The sequence below is a fragment of the Manacus candei genome, unplaced genomic scaffold (assembly GCF_025592945.1).
Source record: "Manacus candei isolate 608988 ecotype Guabito, Panama unplaced genomic scaffold, ASM2559294v1 h1tg000018l, whole genome shotgun sequence".
Taxonomy (NCBI): domain Eukaryota; kingdom Metazoa; phylum Chordata; class Aves; order Passeriformes; family Pipridae; genus Manacus; species Manacus candei.
The window spans coordinates 6,427,128-6,451,058 of record NW_026138066.1 but is presented as its reverse complement, the minus strand read 5'-3'; the positions used below and the strand labels follow the sequence as shown (position 1 = coordinate 6,451,058).

Below are 23,931 nucleotides of genomic sequence, written 5' to 3'. Positions count from 1 at the left end.
CCTTTTCTTCCAATTCTTTAGCTTGAAATTGTTCTCCTGGCTCTTTTCTGCAAAGAAAACCCCAGTGTGGGAACATCCTTGCATCCCTATGGAAGATGCATGGATGCAGAGAATTAATTTAGTTTTTGTGCTTCGTTCTTATCTTCTTTGAGCATTCTTTTTACATCTCAATCATCCGTCAGCCTTACAGACACACTCTGGCAGGCTTCCTGCTTCTGTTGTCTTTGAAAATAATTTTATTGCATGTTTTTATGTCTTCAGCTACTTGTTCCTCAAGATATGCTTTTCAACGGACTTATGGTTTCTCAGTTAACTTAGGAGATCTGTGCTTATTTCTGTTTTCCTTATTTGGGTAGAACTTGCACTTTTTGAGGGAGAGTACCCTCCTTTATTCATCTGTTAAACCGCCCTGGGCTGAAGCAGCAGCAAAAGGCAGGTCCTTTTGAGCTGACACTACCATTTTAAATATGCAGTATACCAAATATTTCCAGCATTGGAGACCGATAGTTGTCCATGCCTCAATGTGTCCTGTGACAGACACTATTATGTGCCACTGTCCCCCGTGCCCACTCCTGACTGTCCTTGTCCACACATGTGGACCCGTTACTGATGTGGCACATTGTCACTGTAGGGAGGAGCCTGATTCGGGCTGAGCTCTCCTTCTCTCCCGTCCCTTAGGTGGTAACACACCTCCTGCTTTCTAGCAGTGCCAGAGGAGAGGAGAGCTGCTACAAGGTACGGGGTGAACATGGTTCTTAGACTTGAGTGGGGGGAGCTGTGTGGAAAAAGGTACTAAGGAGGAAAGGGGGGGGGGTTTGGAAGAAGAAGTAAAGTACTGTGCAGTAGGGAAAGACCATGGGATCCCAGGGCCATCTTGTTTATCAGTTTTCGCAACAGGGCAGTGCTTTTGCAGGACAAATCCCTGTGCCTCAGCCAAATCTGACCAGCTGGAAACTGAGGGAGGAGGTGGGCAAACAGAAGGAGGTGCTTCCCTACCACCCTAGTCCTCCCCACCAACTCTTTCAGCACAGCAAAAATTTGTGAATTTTTACTCTCAAAATATCAGGCAGTACTGTGCTACTCTCTTTAAGGTTGCTGTTGTACCGGCTTCCCATGTTGCTGCTCAACTCTACTCAGTCGTGACTGGAGTTAGCACAGAAGATCCAGGTTCCCCAGGGAGATTAAGCACCATCCTAGTCTGGGGCATTTCTTACAGACTGCTGTTGGTTATAGAGCCCTGAAAGTCTGTTTGTTTTGTGAATCCAGTTCCTAGGAGGTTTATTTTGTTTGCACACAGGCTCAGCCCAAATGCTATGCATTGCTCTGGATGGCGGGATAGCCAGGACTTAAATGCAGCAGTTCTGAATGTTTCAGTGGCTTGTTCTCCCTTATAAATTAAACCCTCTTATCATTGACAGTCAGTGGAGCTGCACCGTTAACTCCATAGCAAGAGGTTTGCGTTTTTGGAACAAAATATTCCCATGCCGCTTGTATGTGGCTTAGCTGGTGAAAACAAAGCTGTTACCTATCACAGCTCTTCTAGATAACAGGTCCCTTCTCCATTGTTTCTGCTGAAATGTCATCTGGAGTTTCTGTACAGATGTTCAGGGTTGAATCCTGTCCCCAGTTGCTCATCAGTCCAATAGGTTGTTCTTGCAGAGCCGAACAAAGACACAGTAGCTTGCACTGTATATCTTGGCGCAAAACGTCACTGGATGAAGCTTCAGACTGGAAATGTGTGGTATTTTTTATGCTACAGGCATACAAAAAAAACCTTCTGTTCATATAGCTCCTTTAAGTGAGCACATTGTTATAACTACATTCTCCTTCTGATGTTAATATGTGAGATTGAGCAGGGCTGAGCCTGGGCAGTTCCTGAGTGATAAAACTCTTTGTAGGTGGTGACCTTCCCTGGCATTGTTACTGCTGAATTTTGACCCAGCATGATAAAGGGTAACAGTATTAAACTCTTTGGGATGCTGCTGTCAGACTGTGTTGCTTCCTGACATGATTTGGGCCTTGGCACTTTCCATCAACAGAGATGCTGATGTTCTTGCTCAAAGAATGTCATTCTGCCAAAATAAAATGCCTGCCTTGTGCTCTGAAAGCCATGCTGCTTTTCACTCCTCCTTTTGTGAACCTTCTGTTGCACCAGTCCCACAGAACTGCAGTAGCCTTATGCCCCTTAGATCCGCCCTGTTACAATTGGGAACTACGGAGAAAATTCACTCCATGCAGAAAGCCAGTACAAAATGGAGGGTACTGGTCAACTCACACTCAGAACTGAAAAATCCTGCTTTGAACACTGTGTAGGCTTCATGCTAAACTCTGTAAAAAGGGCATTTTCACAGAAAGTATTATGCAGTCTAAAATTGTCCTTGGTTATTCAAAAGCTTAAAGAAGGTGTACCAGGCAGTTAAAAGCAGAATCTGGTGCTCTGTCTGCAAACGGCAGCACTGTCCTTTGGGATAAAAGGTGCTTAAGAAATGTAAGTTATGATAATAGTGAAAAATTTCTGTCTGTGTTGTGGGATGGTGTTCGGAGTCACGCACATGCAGAGAGGGAAAGAATGGGCTCTTGGCAGGGGAGTTTTCATGAGGGCCCAGCACTGACCCATGTGGAGTGGGGATTCTCAAGTTACAGATGGAGGGAGAAACAGGATCAGAAAAACAGAAACGGTTTGAAGTTCAGGTGATGAAAAGTGGTAGGCTGGAGTTCAAAGACAGAATTATTGGCTAGTGTTGCTTTAGTAGTTGGTGGGAGAAAAGCTTAAGGCCAGAGCATTACTGCAGTGCTGATTTATCAACACAGCCAACACTGTGTATGGTATTTGAGACACTTCTAAATCCAGCCGCCGGCAATGAAAAGCACATTTAATCCATGTGTTAGATTGTTTGAAGAGGTATCTGTCTCCCAGTCTCTATTCCAAGGTTGAGATTGCTGAAATTGAAGAGGAGGTGAGAGGGAAGATTTTAACTGTTTCACAAACTGTTCTCCTTTAGAGGGGGGTCACATTTGCAATAGACCCTTTAACATTTGGGATATAGAAAAATGAAAGGTTCTCTACTCTCTTATCCCCTCCAGAGAGAACCCCCACTGTCTCTTCTCTGTCTAAGGCACAGAAATCAAAGAGAGGATTTGTATGAAAATAGTTTATTGTTTTTAACTGTGTTCTTTTCCTCAAGCTGGGATTAATGGTCTGCACTTAGGAGTTCCAGGATTCATCTGCATTGTTGGCTCTGATCTCTCTGCAGCAGGCCACCACTGCAAAATAAAATACTGAAAAACAGCCCTTAGTAAAGTAATTCTCCTTTAGTCTTTTTCTTCAGTTATCTTACATGAAAGAGTATCATTATTTAATCAGTTCCCTCAAGGGTTAATTCCTCTTCAATTTAATACTCCTGTGCTCTGTTAGTGTGCAAGGGGCTGATACTGGCTATGGAGGCTTATAGACTGAAGCTCCAAAAATGTCTATGCAAGAATAGAGGACAGTTCTCAAATCAGGCCTGAGCTGCACCTGCAGAGTTACACCAATGCCTTGGAATAAGAGTAGGGCAATCAGAGGGCGGACCTAATTAGCAAAGGTTATCCAAAGTAAGAACTAAAGAGCATCAGTAAGTCAACAGAGAGAACAGGGAGTGAAAGTGTTTGGAATAGATGGAAAGCTGAAGACTGAAAATAAAGCACCAATGTGCTTTAGGGTGTTATGGTTCAGCATTGTGTATATTGGAAGCCTAAGGCAACAAGATGGAATAGCAGGCATACAGCAGACCTCAACTGAGCTATTGACTCAGATCTACACGGGAGGCCCCGACACTGCAGCAACCCCAGTTTTGCTGCAGAACAGTTTCATGCTGAACAAGCAGAGCTCTCTATGGACCACTAAAAACTTTGCCTTGGTTCTGCATAGCTCTTATCAGTCACATGAGTACGAATTCATCTATATGCAGCAAAAAAGAGGGTGTTAACAGAATCCAATAGGAAGCATGTAAAGATATTTTTATAGTTAGAAATTAGTTGTAACAAATCTCAAAACTAATATCCAGCGATGTTATCCACCCCTCCTGTGGATCACTTTATCCAGGCATCTTTAGTCAAGTGCAAAGGAACTCTGCAAGCAGGAAATAGACAACTTAGCCAATAAATAACTGCTTTCTACAGTTAGCACACCCAGAACTTAGTTAGGATTTAATGAAATATTAGGCTAAATATTAGCATACTCCTCATCTTTGTAGAGGCACCCAAAGATTCTTCACAGGCATCAATCAGAAGTGAAGAGTCAACCTCCATGGTTGCCATCTGTCACCAGCTGGGTCAGCTCTGATGGCAATGACAACTCAACTCAATAACCCTAATGATTCATGACAAGTTGTCAGCTAGACTGACTGTCCCAGTTAAACCTCATGTGGGTTTGTTTTTTCCCCGGAGATTTTATACATTGGTGGCTTTCCTTTTGAATCCCTGGGCTACTGCTGGTGCAGTCCCAACAGCCCTACCTCTGTCTACAATTTTTGCCCTGCAGACTTGCTCCCAGCTCACTCTTAGCAGTTTAAGTTGCACTGTATCAGAGCTGGGCCCTGGATCCTTGTTACACAGGTAGTTAAATCCCTGGGTTGTGTGTCAAAAGATTACAGGAGGTATTGTAGAGAATTGTATTGTAAAGAAGTAGCCTTTTGATTTTAAAGTGGCATAACTTTGGAGCTTGCTCAGTATCAGCACTTTTTGGGGATCTTGTATCAGTTCTAATAGGAGACGAGAAATATCTAACCCTACCTAGGGTTGTTCATACAGTTTCTTTCTAGGGCTTTCTGGTTAAGAATGTTTTGGTTCAGGCAAGTTGGCACTTCTTCTCAAGCCATAAATTCTGGGTGTTTTGGTGAGAAGTGAGGTTAGGTAATGGAACCTGTGGCTTCAGGATCATTGTTGCCAGATAATCCTAGCTTAGTAATCATAAAAATTACTTCTATATTAGTGCTGCCTGATCATCTTCAAAAGCTGGGCTGCAAGAGCATCTACCGGCAGTGCACTTGCCTACCTATTTCTCATCTTGTCACTGGCAGCCTCACCACTGGCAATAGGGTCCATGAGCCAGCCATGGGAAATCAGTAACTCTCGATTGTAGAAGTGGTCCTGCTGGAGTACATCCAAGTTACATGAGCAGGAAGTGGTAAAGAAGCAAAGCTCATCTTGCCACTTCCCCTGACACATTGCAGGCTTTGGTTTGCAGGCTGTCTAATACATTTCAAGCTCCTGGATTACCAACACTGAGGTAAGCTAACTCTCTGCCTCCTTCATCATAGGGAATACAGCCTTTCTGTAAACAGTTTTTTGTAGCTGAAAGTTGCGGTCACCCATGCTAAGCCATCACAAAGAAAAGACACTCTTTCAACTTTCAGTAATGTGACTCTTGTCCAAGAAAAAAAAAGAATTTATTGCAGGCTGTTTGTTTTGTCCACAGTTTGTCTCACTCTTGAGATAAAAAGTCACTGCAGAGGGCAAATGCATTTTTCTGTTGCATGACAGTCACTTGCTTTATTGGGAACTCTGGCAGAGTAGTGGTTGGTCTATACAGTTTTTTCACATGAGATTGCTGCAGAGAAAGAGATCTCTTGGAATAAGCATGCACAACAGGTTGTTTGAACTTCTGACTTGAGCTAATTACAGCCTCATCCATGCCCTCTCTTCTACCTGCTGATGTCTTTCCATGTCTAGTAACTAATGTCTACCAATGGTTGGTGCATGCTCATCCATATACAAATCATAGCATTGCCTATAAGCTTTCCAGAGGCTAGACTCTGCAGTCTCAGTAGCTCGTAAGTGTTGACAAGTATATACTTCTTCCAGCTTTGCTCTGCCACCAAGACACAGTATGGAAGCCATCGCCAAGTTTGATTTCACTGCTTCTGGAGAAGACGAGTTGAGTTTCCAAGCTGGGGATATGCTGAAGGTAAGTGCAGCCTCAGGCTTGACTAAACAGCATTTCTGAGACTGCTGCCAGATCTTTCTAGGTTCCCATTTGCCTTGACAAAACAGATGAAGACAGACATCTATAAGCCAGAATACAAATGCAGATTACTCATCTCCCATAGGGTTTGCAGTAGGTCAACCAATAGTTCCCAGGTTACTTGAGTCTGTGTCCACTTTCTGATTTTATGTCCGTAAACTATGGATTTAGTTGCCCTGCAGTTCTCTGGTACTCAGCAAGGAAGGATAAATACCTTTGCTGAGGCAGAGATCACGTTCTTTGGTAGACAGATTTTGAGGGTCCTGTCTGTTTTCATTGACTACATAAGTAGTCCACAGTGAGTACATTCAGATGTCTATGTCTAAAGGCAGGCAGGATGAGTGCAGTCCAGAGAGATTGCCATCTTCCTTATTTCCAGCTCTTAAACTATATAAAAGATAATTATCATCCATTATAGAACTTATATCTAACTTTTCACTGTTAGTAATTATTGTTAGTTGCTGCAGAGATTTTAGGCAATTGCAAATAGAAGAGGAAAAGTCTATGAGACAATCTGTTACACACATAATGGAAGAGTTTAAGAGGTCCCAGGCTCTATAACACAAGGGCTTTATAACACAAGAGTGTTATATAGGGTCTTGCAGGAATTTGGCAATGGAGGGAATGGCAAAAGTAGAGTTGATCATATACAACACAGAGCATGTGAAAGTCTCATTAAAGTTGATTTGTATGTGTTATGGTAGAACAGTTCTTGTTAACGCTACTGAAGTCCCACAGATTAGGTCACTCAATGTTTCACTCTAATTATTTATCTACTTCTCAGCCCCCAACTGTTCTGTTTCAGTTGGAAATGCCTCAGTATTACTCCTCTCTAAGGCCTTAATTCCTCCACTGCCCAAAGGGCAATAGTATATAAACCCTTATTAGGCCAGGGAGCCTTTGCTACCTCCCTGTGCAGTCCCAGATATTCCAATTAATAATCAGATATTGGGTCTCAGCCTTGTCTTTTCCATCACCACCGTTTTTTATCTTATTGGCTTTTTAATTCTTGACACTTGAACAAAGTGGCATCCAAACTCATTAATACCAGATTTTTCCAAAGAGCTGTGAGAAGGTTCTGGAGAAATCACTGCCTCTCTTCAGCACAGATAAAAACTCTTATTCCTAATTCTTCCCCAGTACATCACTACTATCCCGTGACCTTAAACTGATACCTTCTTTTTCAGGAAACCATTCTCAGGAGGCTTCCATCAAGTCCCCGGCTGGGTTGATGGTGTTGGCCAAATCACTTTTCATTCTGTTCCTCAGTTTCCCTTCCTGTAAAATCGTTATAAATTAGAGCTTTTTTTCAAAGTACACTGGAAGCTAATGATGAAAAGTGTCAAATAACACTACACGCCAGTAGTAGTAGTAGTAGTAGTAGTAGTATTTGGCACAGAGAATTTACTACCAGAAAAATCAAACTGCCTCTTTCTTTAATATCCTTGAGGCAAACAAAATAACACCTTAGCCACCCAAGCCATAGTAGCAGTAAATTAGCCTGAGTAACAGCTCTGTTCTGGCATATGCACAGATACATTCATGCCCCATCACGAGCCCCCTCCTGCTGCCTGCAACAACCTGCTGATTTATAAAGGAGATAAGATGAAATACTGATGTAGAGATTAGAAAACAGGAAACATGAGGCCCTCAACCAGCCGTGACAGGAGGAAATCCACCCTCTCACCCCCCCCACATCCTTCTCTGGGAGGATGACACACTGAGAGAAACCTGCCAGCCCTGCAGTGACAAACAGCAGGTGGGTCTTTGTGGAAACCTTGCTTCCAGCAGAGCAAGGGCCTGAGCATGAGCAGGAGGTAGCTATCATCCCCTTTGTTCAGCCACAGCAGTAAAAAAGACCCTTTAATCCAGCACCCAGGCATGAGGAAAGCATTGACTATACAAGTAGGGAACTCCACAGCTTTCTATTCCCTAACTTTTCTGAATCCAAATGCTTAAAAAAGGCCTACGTGGCAGGGAAGGCAATGCAGAATTGGCCCCAGAGACAGTAACATCCTGTTGCCAACACCAAGCAGTTAGAATGTGCCTTAGGCTCCCAAAACCATGAGATTGGCTCACGAAATAAGTATTATTACTGTTAACAATAGATTTTAAATTAAGTCTGTTCCACTTGCTTTCTCCTTTTAAAACTGTCATGGCTTATGCTTTTAGGCGCCTCTCCAAAACCAGAAAGAACAGAAGCATGCTCTATTTCATAAAGCGGAATTCTGTTCCAGGAGTTGGAATGTCAAGCAAAACACCAAAGACCACAACATTTGCTGTAAAATCACAGCATGGTTGTATTCCTGTTCTCTCTCCTCTAGCTTAGGGCTGTATCAGAGGCCATCAGCCAGGGAGCAGTGGATTTGGGCAGCCCTTGGTCAGCAGGGAAGTTCCTAAGGACCATTATAGTTAACATTAATGTGAGCACACTTGAAGCTGCTCCAGTGTGTGCTGTGGACTGACTTCCTGCTATCCTACAATCTCCTAAGTGTAACAGTATCTTTAAAATACTTTTTGCCTCCTTCTTTCATCTACCTTGGCAAAGCTCAGGGCAGCTGAAGACTTAACCCACTAAATAATCTCTTGTGAAATGACATGTGAGAGCACATGGTAACATCTGTGCAGTTGTAATGCACACACACACGCATATATAGCTGCATATCCCTCCATATCCTGCACAGATATTTGTTCTTCCCTTGCGAATCTGAGATGCTCCAGTACCAACTATTAAAAGCAGCACAGAGAATAACTTAAACCCCTATTAAGTCTTTCAAAGCTGAAATTTCTCCATTTCACAGGCATCAGAGACACAGTATCCCCAGCCACCTGCACAGATGAAGGGATAAGGTTAACAAGCAATCTGTCTAATTCTACTTGGGCTTTTCACTGCTTGTTTGCTCTGAAGTGGTCATCAGCCACTAACCTTGTTCCACAGTGACTGGGAAGTACAGCATGTGTAGCATTCTCTTCTTACAAGAAATTCTAGGTTTCTGCCAGAATCGTGCTTACTTTTGCCTTTCTCCAGAGACATGTTTATTCCATCCATCTCTCCATCGCAGGTTTTGAGCTCCCAGGAAGAGTGGTACAAGGCTGAGCTCAGAAGTCAAGAAGGCTACGTTCCTAAGAACTTCATTGATTTTCATGTTCCCCCGTAAGTGGCACAGAAACAGTGTGTACCACCATTGCTCATTTCCTCAGAGTGCTGTCAGGAGCATGGGTGCGAATGCGTGCAGAGGAAGACAGGACAGAGGAAGCACTGGCTGTAACACTTGGAGGCTGGCAAGGATTGCCATAATGCTACATTGCAGTTCTGCCAGTGCAGCACATTTCTACCCCAAAGCACCCTCTGTTCTTTCGGAGCTGAATAGTTCTCGATGCTCTCTATCACTCCCAAGTGACTCTTTTGTTACTGCTGCTCAGAGGGATGTCACTGAGATGTGGCAGGAACTGCATTTAGATCTCCTCAGACAGAAGGAGAATAGTCATGATGTGAAGTCTTGGCAACAGAGATAGAGGCTGAGCACAAAAGAAAAAGCAAGAGATCTTTCTGAAAACGAATTATAAAAAAAGTAATTCCCTCCCCCTTCCACTCTAAACTACATTGACTCCCTTTTCCCACCCTGCCATCCTCATTCCCTCCCCCCGCCAAGTACGTGTGTGTTTCTCTCGGTGCACTAGAGGTCAGTGCAATGCTGCGCGAATGTGACAGCTGGTGTTACTCATGGATCGGCAGAGATGATAGACCAGACATGCCGCCCCGCTCACACATACACACGCTCCACGTTTCGTGACTGCACACCCAAACACAGATCTGTCAGAGGACAGGTGTACCTGCATTTCTCTCTTCCCGCTGAGGAGACGGCACTTGCACTTTCGGAAAGGTCTGATGGGTGTTTAAATGCATATTAAATGTGCTCTCCAGCTATATGCCATAAATATGACAGTGGAGGGATTTTTACAACCTTTTTCTTTCAGTTGGCAGAAATGCTCCCTGAAACTCCTCTCATTGTCCTCTTTTTTTCAAAAGTGCTGCAGCATTTCAGGAACAAGCAGGCAGAACAAGCACCAAGCCCAGTACTGCTGGCTCCCAGTACTACTGGGAGCATACGGGGATTCTGAGATTACAAATAAGCACCTCTGTCCCCTTGGAGGTGGCACTTACTGGCCTTTGTGGATATAAGCCAGCCTGCTTGGCTGAGCTGAAGGACGTTATTAGTTTGCTGTGCAAATATGGGCTTGTACTTTTGGGCCTCAGGGGGATGAGATCTTCCAGTCAGTTGTTCTTGTTTGCTCTTTCACAGGGCTGTGGCATCACGCAGGAACACTGGCAGCTTCTTTTTTCACACACATTTTTCTCATGATGCTTTCTCCATGCAAGAGCTGTGAAGAAATATTTCCACTTTGATGCTTTTCTAAGAGCAGCAGGTCTGCACTTGGAAGCAGTTCAGGCCAGATACCAGAACCAGATGTAGGGAAGAAAGCTGCCTCCTATTTTTGATGGGTTGGTTTTGCCGATCTTTTTCTTGTCAAGTAATCATTGAGATTGATTATCAAGGCTCATTAAAGTCTGATTTCCCTTTGCTAATGATACATAGGTAAACTGTGATGATAATAAGAAACTCCAAAGTGGAAATCACAGAGCTTATGAAACTATCAGTCCTTAACTTTAATGCAATATAGGCAATTAAGCATTACATAAAAGCAGATCACAGATTGTAGATCTTCTTAGCTGTGGAGTGGACATATGCATATGTACGTGATGATTTTTTTTGTCTACTGAAAAGTTCCTATTCACATTGTATTCTTTTACTTTTTATGGTGACTTTCTCATTATTAGTCCAATGCCTTATACTATTGTTTGTTATGCCTAGCTAAATTTGCACAAGTGTGCTTACGTATTCTGTGCTTCTGAGATTTTATGGTATTATAACTCTTGCAGGAACCAATTTATTAGTACTAAAACTTTCATGGTTCGCTTCTGCTAAAAATTTATGTGTGTCCCTGGCAATATATCCATCACAGCCCAGTAATTTTCAATCAGTTTACCAAAAAGCAATTTGATGTATATGTCTGAGAATTATGTGTATGTATGTATACATACACATTTGTAATTTAAAATTTCTTTGACTAACACCTTATTGTACTGTGCCTGTAATTACAGTTTCAGCTGAGTGTTGCTTCTTAGCAGGCCAAAGTTTACATTGTTCTCTTTGCATCTACGTGCTTTTACTGCTCAAAGAAAATGGTCTGCACCCATCAAAACCCTCTACCTTAGCATACTCATGGCCACTGGGAGTAGCCATGTGGGCTCCTCTGATCCTTTTGTTTTCTTTCCTCCACCCTGCTTATTCACATTCTCCCTACCCTCAACTTTTTTATTCCTCACCTTAATTCACATCCTTATTCACACTTTCATGATTTTTCCCACTTGACAGCTGGTTTGATGAGAGGATATCCCGCCATGAAGCAGAGAACCTTCTCATGAGCAAAGGAGTTGGCTCCTTCATCGTCCGTGCCAGTCAGAATTCTCATGGTGACTTTTCCATCTCTGTCAGGTATCTGCTTCTCACAGCATATTCCTGCCTCTTCTTCTGTGTAATGGTGTCCCTAGCCTCCTCTTGACAGGATTGCTAATGTGACGTAGCCTCTTGGGAAGTTTGCATGCTGCCAGTCTTTGGCAGTGCTGCTGTTGTGAATGAGAACAAATTAGGCATCTGATTCCAAAGTGTTTCTGCCTCTTTTCAAGTGACACAGTGAATGCCCCATTCCAAAGCTGCATCCCCTGGTGACCTGCTTCTCTGAAAGAGCCACAGCAAAGCAGAGTGGTACATAGAACGTCTCCCACAGTGCTTAACATGTGTCTTTCATTTGTATTAATTCCCTGACAGCTCTGGTTACTGAACCAAGAATTCAGCTACTACCTATTAAGAGATTACAATTACATTGTTAACTTATTTCCCACAGGTCACTAAACAGCCATTGGACAAGGAATGGTTTTTCATTGCTTGCAGCCCAGTTGCATTTCAGCAACTTAGTGTAGCCCAGCCCTTCTCAGAGCATATGCTTCAGAACAGTGCTCTTATATGATGGTTGGTTTCCCAATTTTCAGTCAAACAACTGATAATCAGTTTTAAATTAGAGTCATGGTTAACGATGCCTTTTCCAAGCAGTATGTACCTTCTGATTCAGGAAGCTCAAAAAGTATGTGGGAGGAATGCAGGAAAACATTCTGGTTACATTTATACCAATTTATACCAACACCAATAAGTACAGGGAGGCTCCTTTTCTGGCTGTGAAGTCAAGCAATGTGGCAGAGCTCAGATCTGTATGGCTAAAACCTCTTCACCCACCAAACTGAACACCTGTTTTCAAGCAGCTCACTGTGAACAGTTCCTGGTCCGTTCTGTCCCCTTAACCACAGCCCAGCACTATCTAAGGGAGAGCTTCTGCATTTAAATCAAAACCATGCTAACACGAACAGCCTGTGTAACTGTAGCACTTCAGGACAGGAGTCATCATCTGAAAATTCCTTCTTTTTTTTTTTTTCTTTTGGGTAGGGAGAATTACCGGTAGTAATGATATCACACTAGATTTTATACAATTATAAAACTCAATGTGTGGCTGCACCTGACTGTGTCTGCATGTATTGGCGATGCCCATGGTGTATAAAGGTGTAATAAATCTCTTATAGCCAATTCAGACTGGATGCTAACAAGACCTGCAGAGGCTGGTGAGTAGACTACAACTGCACCTCTTCACCCTGGAAGCTCCTCTGGCCTTTATTTCAAAGGAGAGGCTTTAAAGCCCTATGCTTTGTTCTGATAGTGCTTTGTGACTGGGCAGCCCTGGGGCACTCTGTGTTTGTAAATTGATGAGTCTTTTGAAATAGAGCCACATTTGGGTCCAGGATGCACAAGGACTGACGGTGGCTTGACTTTTCAGAAGTCTAGGTTTGGCCAAGCAAGAAGTTTTGGTACCCTTCTGGAAAGGACTTTTTGCAAAAAGGTAGAAATGCAATCTGTTTGATGATCTCTTACTTTTCCAATTGGATCCAGGCATGAAGATGATGTGCAACACTTCAAAGTGATGAGGGATTCAAAGGGTAACTATTACTTGTGGACAGAGAAATTCCACTCCCTAAACAAGCTTGTGGACTACTACAAGACAAATTCCATCTCCAGGCAGAAACAGATATTCCTAAGGGACAACAGCCAAGAAGAGAAGGTAAACACAAACTATCCTTTGGAATTTCTCAGTAAGAAACCTTTCTGTGGAAGGAATTGATCCCATGAGAATGTCTTGGCATGGGGGGAGGAGAGTCTGCCCTTGGAAACACAGCCACATCATTACACTGGTGGCCACTGCAACACAGATTTTTAGTGGATTCAGTGGTATGTAGAGTTATGTAATTGAGCAGAATGTTCTGATTCTGCTTTGGATAGCAATAGACAGTACTGCAAATCTGCATAGAGGTGCTTTGTTAAAGGTGTGCTAAGATCCCAGAGCTGAAATTCTAAGATGCCTTACAAAGCCAAGAAAAGCAGGACTTACCTTATTGAAATGCCTAGATTTCATAAGGGCAGGTACAGAGCTGACTGGTAGTTGTGACTGAGAAGAATTTGAGTCTGGTTTCCTCAGTGTCCTTGAATGCACCCAGAGTGCAAATTACAACCGCAAGTTTGTCTGCTCAGAAGAATCGTCCATCTTCTGCTATCAAGCAAACACTGTAACAAGTGTGGAAGAACACAGGGCAGAACCCAGAGCAGTGCCTGGTAGGAACTGAAAAGTACTACTGAGAAGAACATAGCAGATACAGGAACAAGCTGTGCCTTCAGGGAAGGTGTAGTAGGTGTTTCAGAAGGCAGAGAAATCCCAATCCAATGAATGCCTGGTTTTGTGCCAGGGGAACAAGCAAATGACATAGTAGAGACTGCTACGCATTGCACTCACAGTACTGGGAGCAAACACACCTGGTCACTGCAGTAACCAAAGTCCTGCTTCACTGGGAAACGGATTCTGGTATTAAATTACCAGGATGTGCAGTTACAGGCAAGGTGTGTGACTTGCTGACTGCAGCAATAAAGTTTTATAGGCTGCATGTGGGTCATTCTTGCTGGCTCCAAACATGAGAAGATGCATTTTTCAATCTGAAGAAGGGGCTTGGGTTGCTGTCTCCTTCTAGACCACTTATATAGAGCTTTAAAATGCATTATTAAGATACAAAATAGAGGCTATGGGACCTGTGAGAGAGATCACAGTGAAGAACTGTCTGGGGAAGGAGAAAGCAAGGCTGTATGCATGTATATCAGTAAAACAACCTGTTTGGGCTGACTGTGATCAGGAAGGAAAAGAGATGCATTTGCTCCAAGATGCAGACACGCAAATGAAAGAAGTCAAGTTTGCTTTGGTAAACTCTCTGTACATTTGTTATGGTGATGGGCTCAGCGGGGTATGTTTAGTACTCATCACAGTGGGATTTCTGTTTACAATTCAAATTTCTAGATGCTACAGCTATATGATAAAATAGTCATAATATATAGATTTCTGTGCAGAGACAAATTAAGTCTAAGGGCAGTATTTCAAAAAATAGCTTGGTTCCTGTGCTGGACCTCACACCAACATTTTCAGCCCAGCACCTCCCATTACTGCCCAGTCTTCAGATGGGGAATGACTATGAGAAAGATCTAAAATATAGGATTCCTGATTTGTTGACCTGTTCAGAGGGATGGAATTGTTTATTTGAAAGAGCCTACAAAGTAGAGGATAGTGGTAGTGATCACTGTGCAATGACTGCTGAGCTTTAGTCAAGGACGTGGTAGGTAGAAAAAGCTGATCTCACTTTTGCGATCTTGCTTCCATCAGGAGAGGCGTGGTGGGAGCCTGGAACGGATGGGCCGGGAAGGATTCCACCTAAGTGGAGCAGCTGGAGAAGATCATTCTTCTATATCCAAGAGATATGTCGAGCATGCTATCCCCATACTGCAGCAGCAACAGGTACTGCCACAAACAAGGGGCTGGGATGTCGAGCCCAGACACAGGAAACATTGGCTTTAATTGCTTGGTAGCAAGTGAACAGTTGCTTTATCAAAAATCTGCCACCCTCAACCTGCTTTAGGAAGCAGAATTAGGTCTTTTTACAGGAGTAGCAGCAGTGATGGTTCAGCCTAGGGGTGTTTTTTGATATGTAATAAATATGTGGGCTTTTATTTAGTTCTGCAATCTGTGACTGACTGACAAACCAGAAAAAATAGAAGTGTGCAGTGACCCTTTTACTGGGAACCTAGGAGTACCCTTCAGGTGGTTTTGGTGCCCCATCCTAAAAACTGGAAAACAAGCAATGATGTCATGTTCTTACTTGGCTTAGGAAAAGACATGAAGTATCATCCAGTGAGAGTGTGTAGGAAAATGCTCACAAATCTTGCACTGCACACACATACATGGTTTCAGGAACTCGTCTCTAGTCTATAGAACGAATGAAACCTTGCTGTCTGTTTCTTTTTTCTGAGTTATGCTACTGACATTCAGCACCACAAAACACATCACAGGGATGAGAAATTACTATAGTAATCCTAGGAGAGTTTGGTTTCCTCCAGAACATTCCTTCTCCTCCGCCGTATTCTGGTTCCTCTCTGCACTCTTTCATCATGTTGCTTCCCTGATGTGTGATGTTTCTTTACTCCTTTGATTGCATAGAAATGGAGAGAACAACAGCAGTACCTGGTGCTGTTTTCAAATTTCTTCCTGGTTAATTTTTGGGGAATAGTTTTCCTGGAGTTGGCTCATGTCTCTAGCTAGTCAGCGTAGCATCATCCAAGGAGAGGCCTTTTCTTACTAAAGGGAGAAATCCAAAATGTCCCTTAAGGCATGAGAGCTCACATATAGCAAAGCCAGAGGCAATGGTGAAATGGCTGTTCTCTCATCAGACAAGCTGTGTGGCCTGTTAAGGGACTGCTGGTGGAATAATACAGGTTCTGACAAAGCTGAGTGCCTGCACCCTTTGCAGCACAGTCTATTCATGAGTCACATTTTATATGGAGCAGAAACACTCATAGGAGTGAAGCACCCATGTAGTAAGTCTTGTGACTGCAAAGCCACATTGAGTTCACCCTCTTTCTGGCAGAGACAGGTGAGGTGCAAATTGTGCTCCAGTTTCAGGCAGCCTCAGCAACATTTTAGGCTGACAAAGGCACATGTGAGACCAAGGGAGTTTTTGGAGGAATGCTATAGGAAAGGAAGCGGCAAGAGGGATAGGACAAAAGCTGTTTACAAGCAACAGCAAGCACAAGCTGTTGTTCTTTCTCCCCACTGTTGACACAGCTCATCAGACCCTGTGTCTCTGAAGCACTACTGCAATCTGAGCTAACATGATTTAAGGTTCTGTCACACCCTTATCATAAAAACAAAAGCTTAGTGCCTGCACTAAGGGCCTAGGGGGATAAAGAGACTCAGCACCTCTCAGCTGTGCACACAAAAGAGAACTTGCTTCCTAGATGTTTCCTACTTCCTCTCTCCATCTGTCTGGGTTGATTTGTGTTGATATGACTTCAGATGTGTGGTCATATGGCTACTTTTCTTTGAACCTGATTTTGTCTCGTTCTTCTTTGGTTAATTTGGCTACTAGATTCTCAGGCTTGCTTGCGGTCCTTTGCAACATGGAGCAGCCCAAGAAAAAGTAGAGTCCTCAGATACAGTCAGCTGCATCAGCATCATTGTCATCCTGCCAGCATATAGGACAGAGGAAAAGCAAGGAGAGGGCAGCACTGGGTCATAATAACTCCAGATTGGCAAAAGTCCCCTTGGCAAGCATGGCTTTTTATCTGTGAGTTAAAACAACCTTAGTTTTTCTCCAAAAGTCTTAGAGACCAAAAAAGGCCATTTTCCCCAGCAGCTGTGATACACATCTAAGAACACTCAACTTTCAACTTCTAAAAAGTAAAATCCAAAATAGAAGAGTCAAAGGTGACCTCTTCCATGAGGGTCACTGCTTGCAGAACTGGAGCACTGGGACAGTATTGGAAGCAGATATCTAAAATTATTTACTTGAGGGCTGGCCCCTGACACCCTTCTCACCAATGACTCTTAAAGCCCCTCATTTATACATCTCAGCATATATATGTGTTGTGGTTTAATCCTAGCTGGCAACTAAGTACCATGTAGCCACTCACTCACTCCTCCTCCCTCTGGTGCAAGTGGGGAGAGAATCAGGAAAAAGGTAAAACTCATGGGCTGAGAAGAAAACAGATTAATAATTTAAATAAAAATAATAATAATGATAAAGATGATGATGATGATAATAATAATAAAAGGAAATTTTAAAAAGAGAGAAAAGAATAAAACAACAAAAACAAGTGATGCACAATACAATTGCTCACCACCCACTGACTGATTTCCAGCCAGTCCCTGATCATAGAATCATAGAATCATAGAATCAGTTGAGTTGGAAAGGACCTCCAAGATCATCAAGTCCAACCCTTGATCCACGACCGCCATGGTTGCTAGACCATGGCACTAAGTGCCACATCCAGTCTCATCTTAAAAACCTCCAGGGACAGAGAATCCACCACTTCCCTGGGCAGCCCATTCCAATGCCTGAGCATATTCCAGTGCCTGATTGGCCTCTTCTGGCCAACTACCCCCAGTTTATATACTGCCATGATATTCTATGGTATGGAATATCCCTGTGGCCAGTTCAGGTTAGCTGTACTGGCTATGCTCCCTCACAGCTTCTTGTGCACCTACTCATTGGCAGAGCAGGGGAAACTGAAAAGTCCTTGATTTAGAGTGAGCCACTACTTCACAACAACTGAAACATCAGTGTGTTATCAGCAGTATTTTCATATTAAATACAAAACACAGCACTGTAGCAGCTACTAGGAAGAAAGTTAACTCTATCCTAGCCAAAACCAGGACAACGTGACTTTTTTCTCGCTGTTTTCCTTCTAGGAAAGATATGGTGGGAGTCTGGACAGGAAAGATGTGCTGCATGGACTAAGGGATCATGGCCAAGGAAATGCAGGAGCTATGCAACGGAGACACACAGACCCACTGCACCAGCAGACACCGGTAGGTGACATACCTGGAAGGTCCCATCTGCCTGGGCTCCTTAGCAATGGCCAAGCAGTCTGGGCAATGTCACCTGCAAGGAGGTTGCAGAGGAATATTATATTAAGGACATATCTTAAAAGATGTTTCTGAGTCTCAAGACTCTATCCCAGCCACTTGAATCTGCTTCTGGGGTACTCTTGAGGGTAGGACTACAGTGTTACAGGAGCATAGTTCTAGGACTGCTCTCAAGGTCAGCCTTAGTTAACATGCAGCCTTAGTGGAAGAGGAAACTCAGCATGAGCTCAACTAAATAGACATCTGGGACACTGGCATGAGCACAAGACAGCAGAAGACATTTCTGAAAGCCTAATGATCTAGGAGAGCTTCATGTCCATCAATGCAAGGGACTATGAAGTACCTTTGCCACCCCAGCCAGGCTGTGACTAAGCTCAGTAGCTGGAAGTGCTGTACATGTTTTAAGTTCTACAGAGAGCTGCCTCATGATGCTGTGCCATGCTGCAGTACTCTTTCTGTCTTGAAATGCACTTGTAGTCACACTATCTCTTCCACTAATTTTTTCTCAGTCCTGAGAAGGCCTGTCATCATTTGGCTCTACTTGTCTATACCTGGCACATCCTCAGACCTACTATGCCATCAAAGTGGGACTCACCTACCTGACACCCTTAGCTGTCAGAGCTTAACACAGAGGATGTGGGCATGATCCAGCTATTATCTGCAGACATCTCAGACCACTGCCCTACTTGGATCCATACCTGTCAGTCAACCTTAAGTAACCACCTGCTCTGCAAATTCCTACTATGTGAATGCCCATATAGAATATGGTGTCTTTCTCCGCCTCAGCCTGTGATTCCACTGCCAACTCTAAAGTATTTCTCCATCAGCTCAGTGTGACCTAAGGAATGCTCCTCTTCCTTGAGGAAATGTACAGATTAGCCCAAAACAACCAGAAAACCTAGATCCAAGGAGAGAAGGGAAGGACAGCAGACCTTTCTCGAGTGTAAGAGAAAGTGACCGGATTGGTTTAGGAAATATGGAACAAACTAAAAAACAGGGACATGTCTTTCCTGGGGTTTGGGGGGGTTTGGTTGGTTGGTTGGTTGGTTGGTTTTGGCAAAATCCCTAAATCTTTATTATAATCCAGCTCAAAATACAATGGTTTTTATCCCTCAGAGGCTGTGGCAATCAATAACATGCCCTTGCCTGCCACATCTCATCAGTGATCTAGAAGCCAGAAATACAGTCATAGGAAGGTCTATATGTCCAACCAAATTATTAGGAGCCAGGTCTAAGCAGGGACCTGAATGGAAGATTTATCAGAAGTTAGTCTGTCTTCAAACTGATCTCTCAACCTATCCCTGCAAAATATACCTCCCAAATTATCCATGCCCTGTGGTGTGGGCACCAACAATTTCCAAGAAAGGAGCTCATGCTATGTCCTTTAAAATCTGATTTCTGGCCAAAATGGGAGACTGACTGCAAAGTCTCTTATGATTAAGCTCTCATAAGAAAAAAAAATCTAACCATAGTGCACATTAAAGTGCAAACCCAAAATAAACTGATATACCCAAACAGATCCTAAATCCTTTTGATCTCAGGGGACTGACCTTGGGGAGAGTGCAAAGAAGGTTTAAGACCCTTCCCTATGCCCCAGAAGTGCCTGAAAGAGCAAGTATCTTCTTCACAATGTTGACTACACTTGCCTGTGTGCTGCCTCTCATAGACCTTTGCTGGCCAAGGACACATTTTGATATCTGTACCAGCACCAGCTCAGCTCTCCAGAGCCATTCACTTACAGTTACAGCCCTGCAGGGCTCAGGCAGGAGCCCTTTTCTGTGCTCCCATAACTGGCTTCTGACATGGCTGTCATGGCTGCCCTTCCAGGGCAGAGGTGACAGAGCCATGAGAACACTATTTCCTAAGGACCTGCTCTCAGTCTGACTTTTCACCTTATCGTGCAAACACCCACGAATACACTGAGGCTGCTGAGAAACCAAGCACCATCCCTTGGGTGTCCCAGTAAATTGGTTCCTACTTCCTGGCATCTTGGCCACTTCCTGGTTTAATTGCAAGTTGGTCTAAATTTCATTACTGCTCGTCCTCTCATAGTGAAGATATGTACTGGGAGTTAAGAGGGGTGACAGGAAGATGGTCTTTAAGAGTTCTGGCTCATTGTTCCCTGCCTGTCTCTCTCTCCTTTCCAGCGAACGCTATGGGTCCGTGCCTTGTACGACTTTGATGCTGTGGAGCATGATGAGCTGGGCTTCCGTAGTGGAGACATCTTAGAGGTCCTGGACAGCTCCAACCCTTCATGGTGGAAAGGACGTCTGCGTGGGGAACTGGGTCTCTTCCCTGCCAACTACGTCACACCAGTGCTCCTGTGAGGGCACAGTTTGCCCCAGAGGGCCAAGCTGGAGCTGCTCTTCTGACATGACAAGGGACAGAGAAGGAGTGCATCTTCCCTGGCCACCAGGACATACATTGGTTTTGGTTTTGTCTTAATTTATTGGCAACTTATTTTTTTAAATGTTGGTATGAAAGGGAAACCTTTGAAGAAAATATTATTTTTTCCCCCTATTTTTCACCTTCATGAAGGGGAGGAGCAAAAATCCAGGACTGTTCATTGAGACCTTGCTGGATCCTCCCTGCCCTTTCACCTCTTTGGCTAATGATTGATAACTTCCTGCAACTAGGTTTATTCTGTGGAAAAGCCCCTCAGACTTCAGGTTCAGTATTCAGATGATCCTTCCCCTTCCTTTTGGAATTCACCCACAAGAATTAAATGATCATTGGTAATCCCATCAATCCTTCAAGTAGGAAAGGAAAGTGAAGGGGCTTTAGGTTGAGGTTCAAGGCAATTTGTATTTTTCTAAATAGCTTCTGGCTTACCCATCTCCTACTGTGTGTATGGACTGTATGGATATACCAGATGAAGGGAAAGGATCCTGTGAGCTTTTGTACAAAAAAAACCCAGTGGTGAAGGTATGGGAGGGCAAGAACGTACTTTCTTTGTTGCTTCTGATAGTCCTGGTCTTCTTTCCACACCCCATAACAACTTACACCATTTTCAAGCTGCTCTCTTAGGTATCTACACTTCTTCTAGATAGCCTGGTTAGAGCAGATCAGGCCATTCAGCTAAATTAGTATCCACTGGATTGGATAACAATTAATATCCCTCACTGGTTCATTTTGCAAAACTGAACTGGGGAGGGGTTAGAGAGAAGAGGTTTTACTGGTTTGGTGGCAGAAGTTCTTTCCCTGAGAACTTGGGGTGTTGAGGAGCACTGTGTACACAACTCTGCCTTACCAGTGGAATGCCTCATCCAACAGGTTAAGCTGTTACTTTACCATATGCAGAGAATAAAGTTGTGGCCATCAAACAGTCTGTTCTATGTTCCAGTTTCTTTTGGATAAAGTAGGTTTTCAAATCATTGCTGAGTGAATGCCCAGATGTGATAGAAATATACTGCAAATGCACATTAAAAATGAACCAAACTCTGTGAAGGATACACTATTCATAACTACTGCTCAGGCAAGTTGATATTAAACAAACTGCCTGAATTTTTCACAACATGTGGGACCTCAGCAGTCAGCATGGAAGTGATGATTAATCATTCTTGAAAAAGAAAGAGAAGGCAAGTGAAAAACTCTAAAAATAAATCAGACTCAGCAATAAAAAAAATTGTATTTATCTTTTTCTAGTCCCAGTGGGAGAAAAATAATCCAGGAAATAGGTTCTTTAGGTAACGTCCAATTCAGTGTAGTTGGCCTGAACAAAGCTGCCAGCTAGACAGAGTATTAGCAGAAAGAACCCATTTTGAGAGAACTCCACCAGAATCAGATTATTCATGGGTGAAGTAAAACGAGAATATTTTACACAGCATATAAACTCTAAAGAGAATAGAAAACTTTGAAAGACACATTAAGAGCTTACCTCCATTGGCTACCAGGGAGGTCCAGGAAATGGAAAGACACCATGTGGCTGCCAGGGCTGGACTTGGCCCTGTTCTCTCACAGAAGCTCTTTTCTGGGCCTTTAGTGTCTTCTTTTGAAGGGAAGAGGTACCTTATTATTTGTGTGAGATACCTCTTCTTTTGGAACGAGATACCTTATTATTTGTGTGAGGATGTAACCTCAGTGATTGCATAGTTTGAAGAGTGTTTTGTTGTGATTTGCCCTTTTTTAACCTTTATGTTTGTTAGTTTGATTTTTGCTAAAGTAGTAACAAATTTGGAAGAGAGTGTTAACATTCAGTCAGAGAGACCAGGGGGAAGATGGATGCAAAGAAACCAGAGACTAGCAAAGGCAGAAGAGGGATAAAACTGATGAATCTTTCATATTCAGCTCTGACTGAAACAGAAGAAATGGTGTGTTCACAATTATTCCCATCATGTCAAATCATCTTTCAATTAATTTCTTTTTTTTATTAGTTATGTTTAAAACTAGAAGCAATGTCTCCTTTTCCTTTCCTCAGCACTCCAAAGACCCTCTTGGTAGTGAAGATGTAGTTGCACAAAATTAATTGAAGATAATGCACTTAGCAGTTTGACAGCTCTTCACACATTTGAAACCCCTTTACAGAGATTAACTAATTAAGCAAGTCTAAGTAGTGCATTGTAAGTACCCCCTTGTTAACTCATGATTCATTTGAGGAAGAGGTAAATTTTCACGTGATTTTTTTTAATTGATGTTTAAGGAATTAATACTTAAGGTAATTAGTATTAAAGGGCTGCTCGCTAATTATGGACAACATACCAGAACCACAGTAAAATCATGATTTCTCATTATGAGCAGCACCTAATGACAGCAAAATTACTAGGAGGCGAAAGTATCATGGCGTCTGTGATAACTACACTAGTGCCATGTTCTGTACCGCCTTGTGCAGTGGCCAAGCTTTGGTCTGCCATACCCAGTCTCTGTTGCCTCTGCTGTTGTCCTTGCCTGATCCCCAGAGCAGAGGCAGTGTTACCTGCATTTACTGCACATGCCAGTAGCTGGGAGGCACAGGCATCAGACGGCATTTTTGTACCCTCCCACAGTAAAAGTTGTTTTCCTCCCAGCAAAACAACAGCACAAAGAACTCCAGCTATTCCCAAGTCCATGGAGACTCTGGATACAAGGGGAGGCAAAGTGGGGAGTTTTGTGGGCATAGAAGGTGCTGTAGTCACAGGAGAGAGGTTGTTTTCCATGCCCCATGCCATTTTCTCCCTGTGAAATTCTCTCTCCCATAAATTGGGCCACTTAATACGCAGAGAGAGAGAGAGAGAGAAAGAGACACTCTCCTCCTCCACCCATATATCCTGTCAACCTTCCAGCTCCTTCTTCCAACAGGTTTTAATTGTAACACAGTCCTTGTTAATATTGTGGTGATTCACTTACACCTGTGCTGTGAAAGCCTCAGATTCTATTGCCCGTGCAGAAGCACATGTTAGCAACCTAAGACTGGAGCCTTAAGGTGACAGTGTGGTGCACTGAGTTCACCTGACATTTACCAGTGTTTTGGAAACCTCTGGAAAACATCCCAAGAAGGTCCACTGCAAAACTGAAAAGTGAAGGAATAAAGAGGGAATTTTGTTTGTTATTTGTCTTAAGTAAGAAAGACAGTTCATGAGAAAAGAGATTGTAAACAGAGATAAAAGTAGGAAAAGTATGTGGGAAGGCAAACATTATTATAACAAATGAAACAGAGGAAGCTGGACTTGCATAGGGAAAAATAAGTTTGATGAGAACAGCTGAGCTGTGCTTTCTCCTGTCTGAAGTAACTTTTTGCCTATGTTCTGCTGCAGATCCATATTTTGTCTAAAAATGTCTCTGTGATTAATAAGGCTGAGCTAAAAACAGTAAATGGAAATCTCCTGTCA

At 43.1% G+C, this 23,931-nt stretch overlaps 1 protein-coding gene across 2 annotated transcripts in view; it reads left to right on the top strand.

The window, feature by feature from the left end:
* The window catches only part of GRAP2 (GRB2 related adaptor protein 2), a 42,969-nt gene extending 19,239 nt beyond the window's left edge, over positions 1 to 23,730 (top strand). Inside the window, exons 1-8 of one of the 2 annotated variants that reach the window (XM_051784254.1) lie at positions 679 to 735; positions 5,845 to 5,947; positions 9,067 to 9,158; positions 11,443 to 11,562; positions 13,063 to 13,231; positions 14,870 to 15,001; positions 17,951 to 18,070; positions 20,275 to 23,730. In XM_051784254.1, coding sequence (XP_051640214.1) covers positions 5,870 to 5,947; positions 9,067 to 9,158; positions 11,443 to 11,562; positions 13,063 to 13,231; positions 14,870 to 15,001; positions 17,951 to 18,070; positions 20,275 to 20,454 — 891 coding nt within the window. In that variant the 5' untranslated portion in view covers positions 679 to 735; positions 5,845 to 5,869 and the 3' untranslated portion in view covers positions 20,455 to 23,730. Of the gene's footprint in view, positions 1 to 678; positions 736 to 5,844; positions 5,948 to 9,066; positions 9,159 to 11,442; positions 11,563 to 13,062; positions 13,232 to 14,869; positions 15,002 to 17,950; positions 18,071 to 20,274 lie in introns of those variants that run through there. The other variant, XM_051784253.1, reaches the window with a different exon arrangement.
* The last annotated feature ends 201 nt before the right edge of the window (positions 23,731 to 23,931 follow it).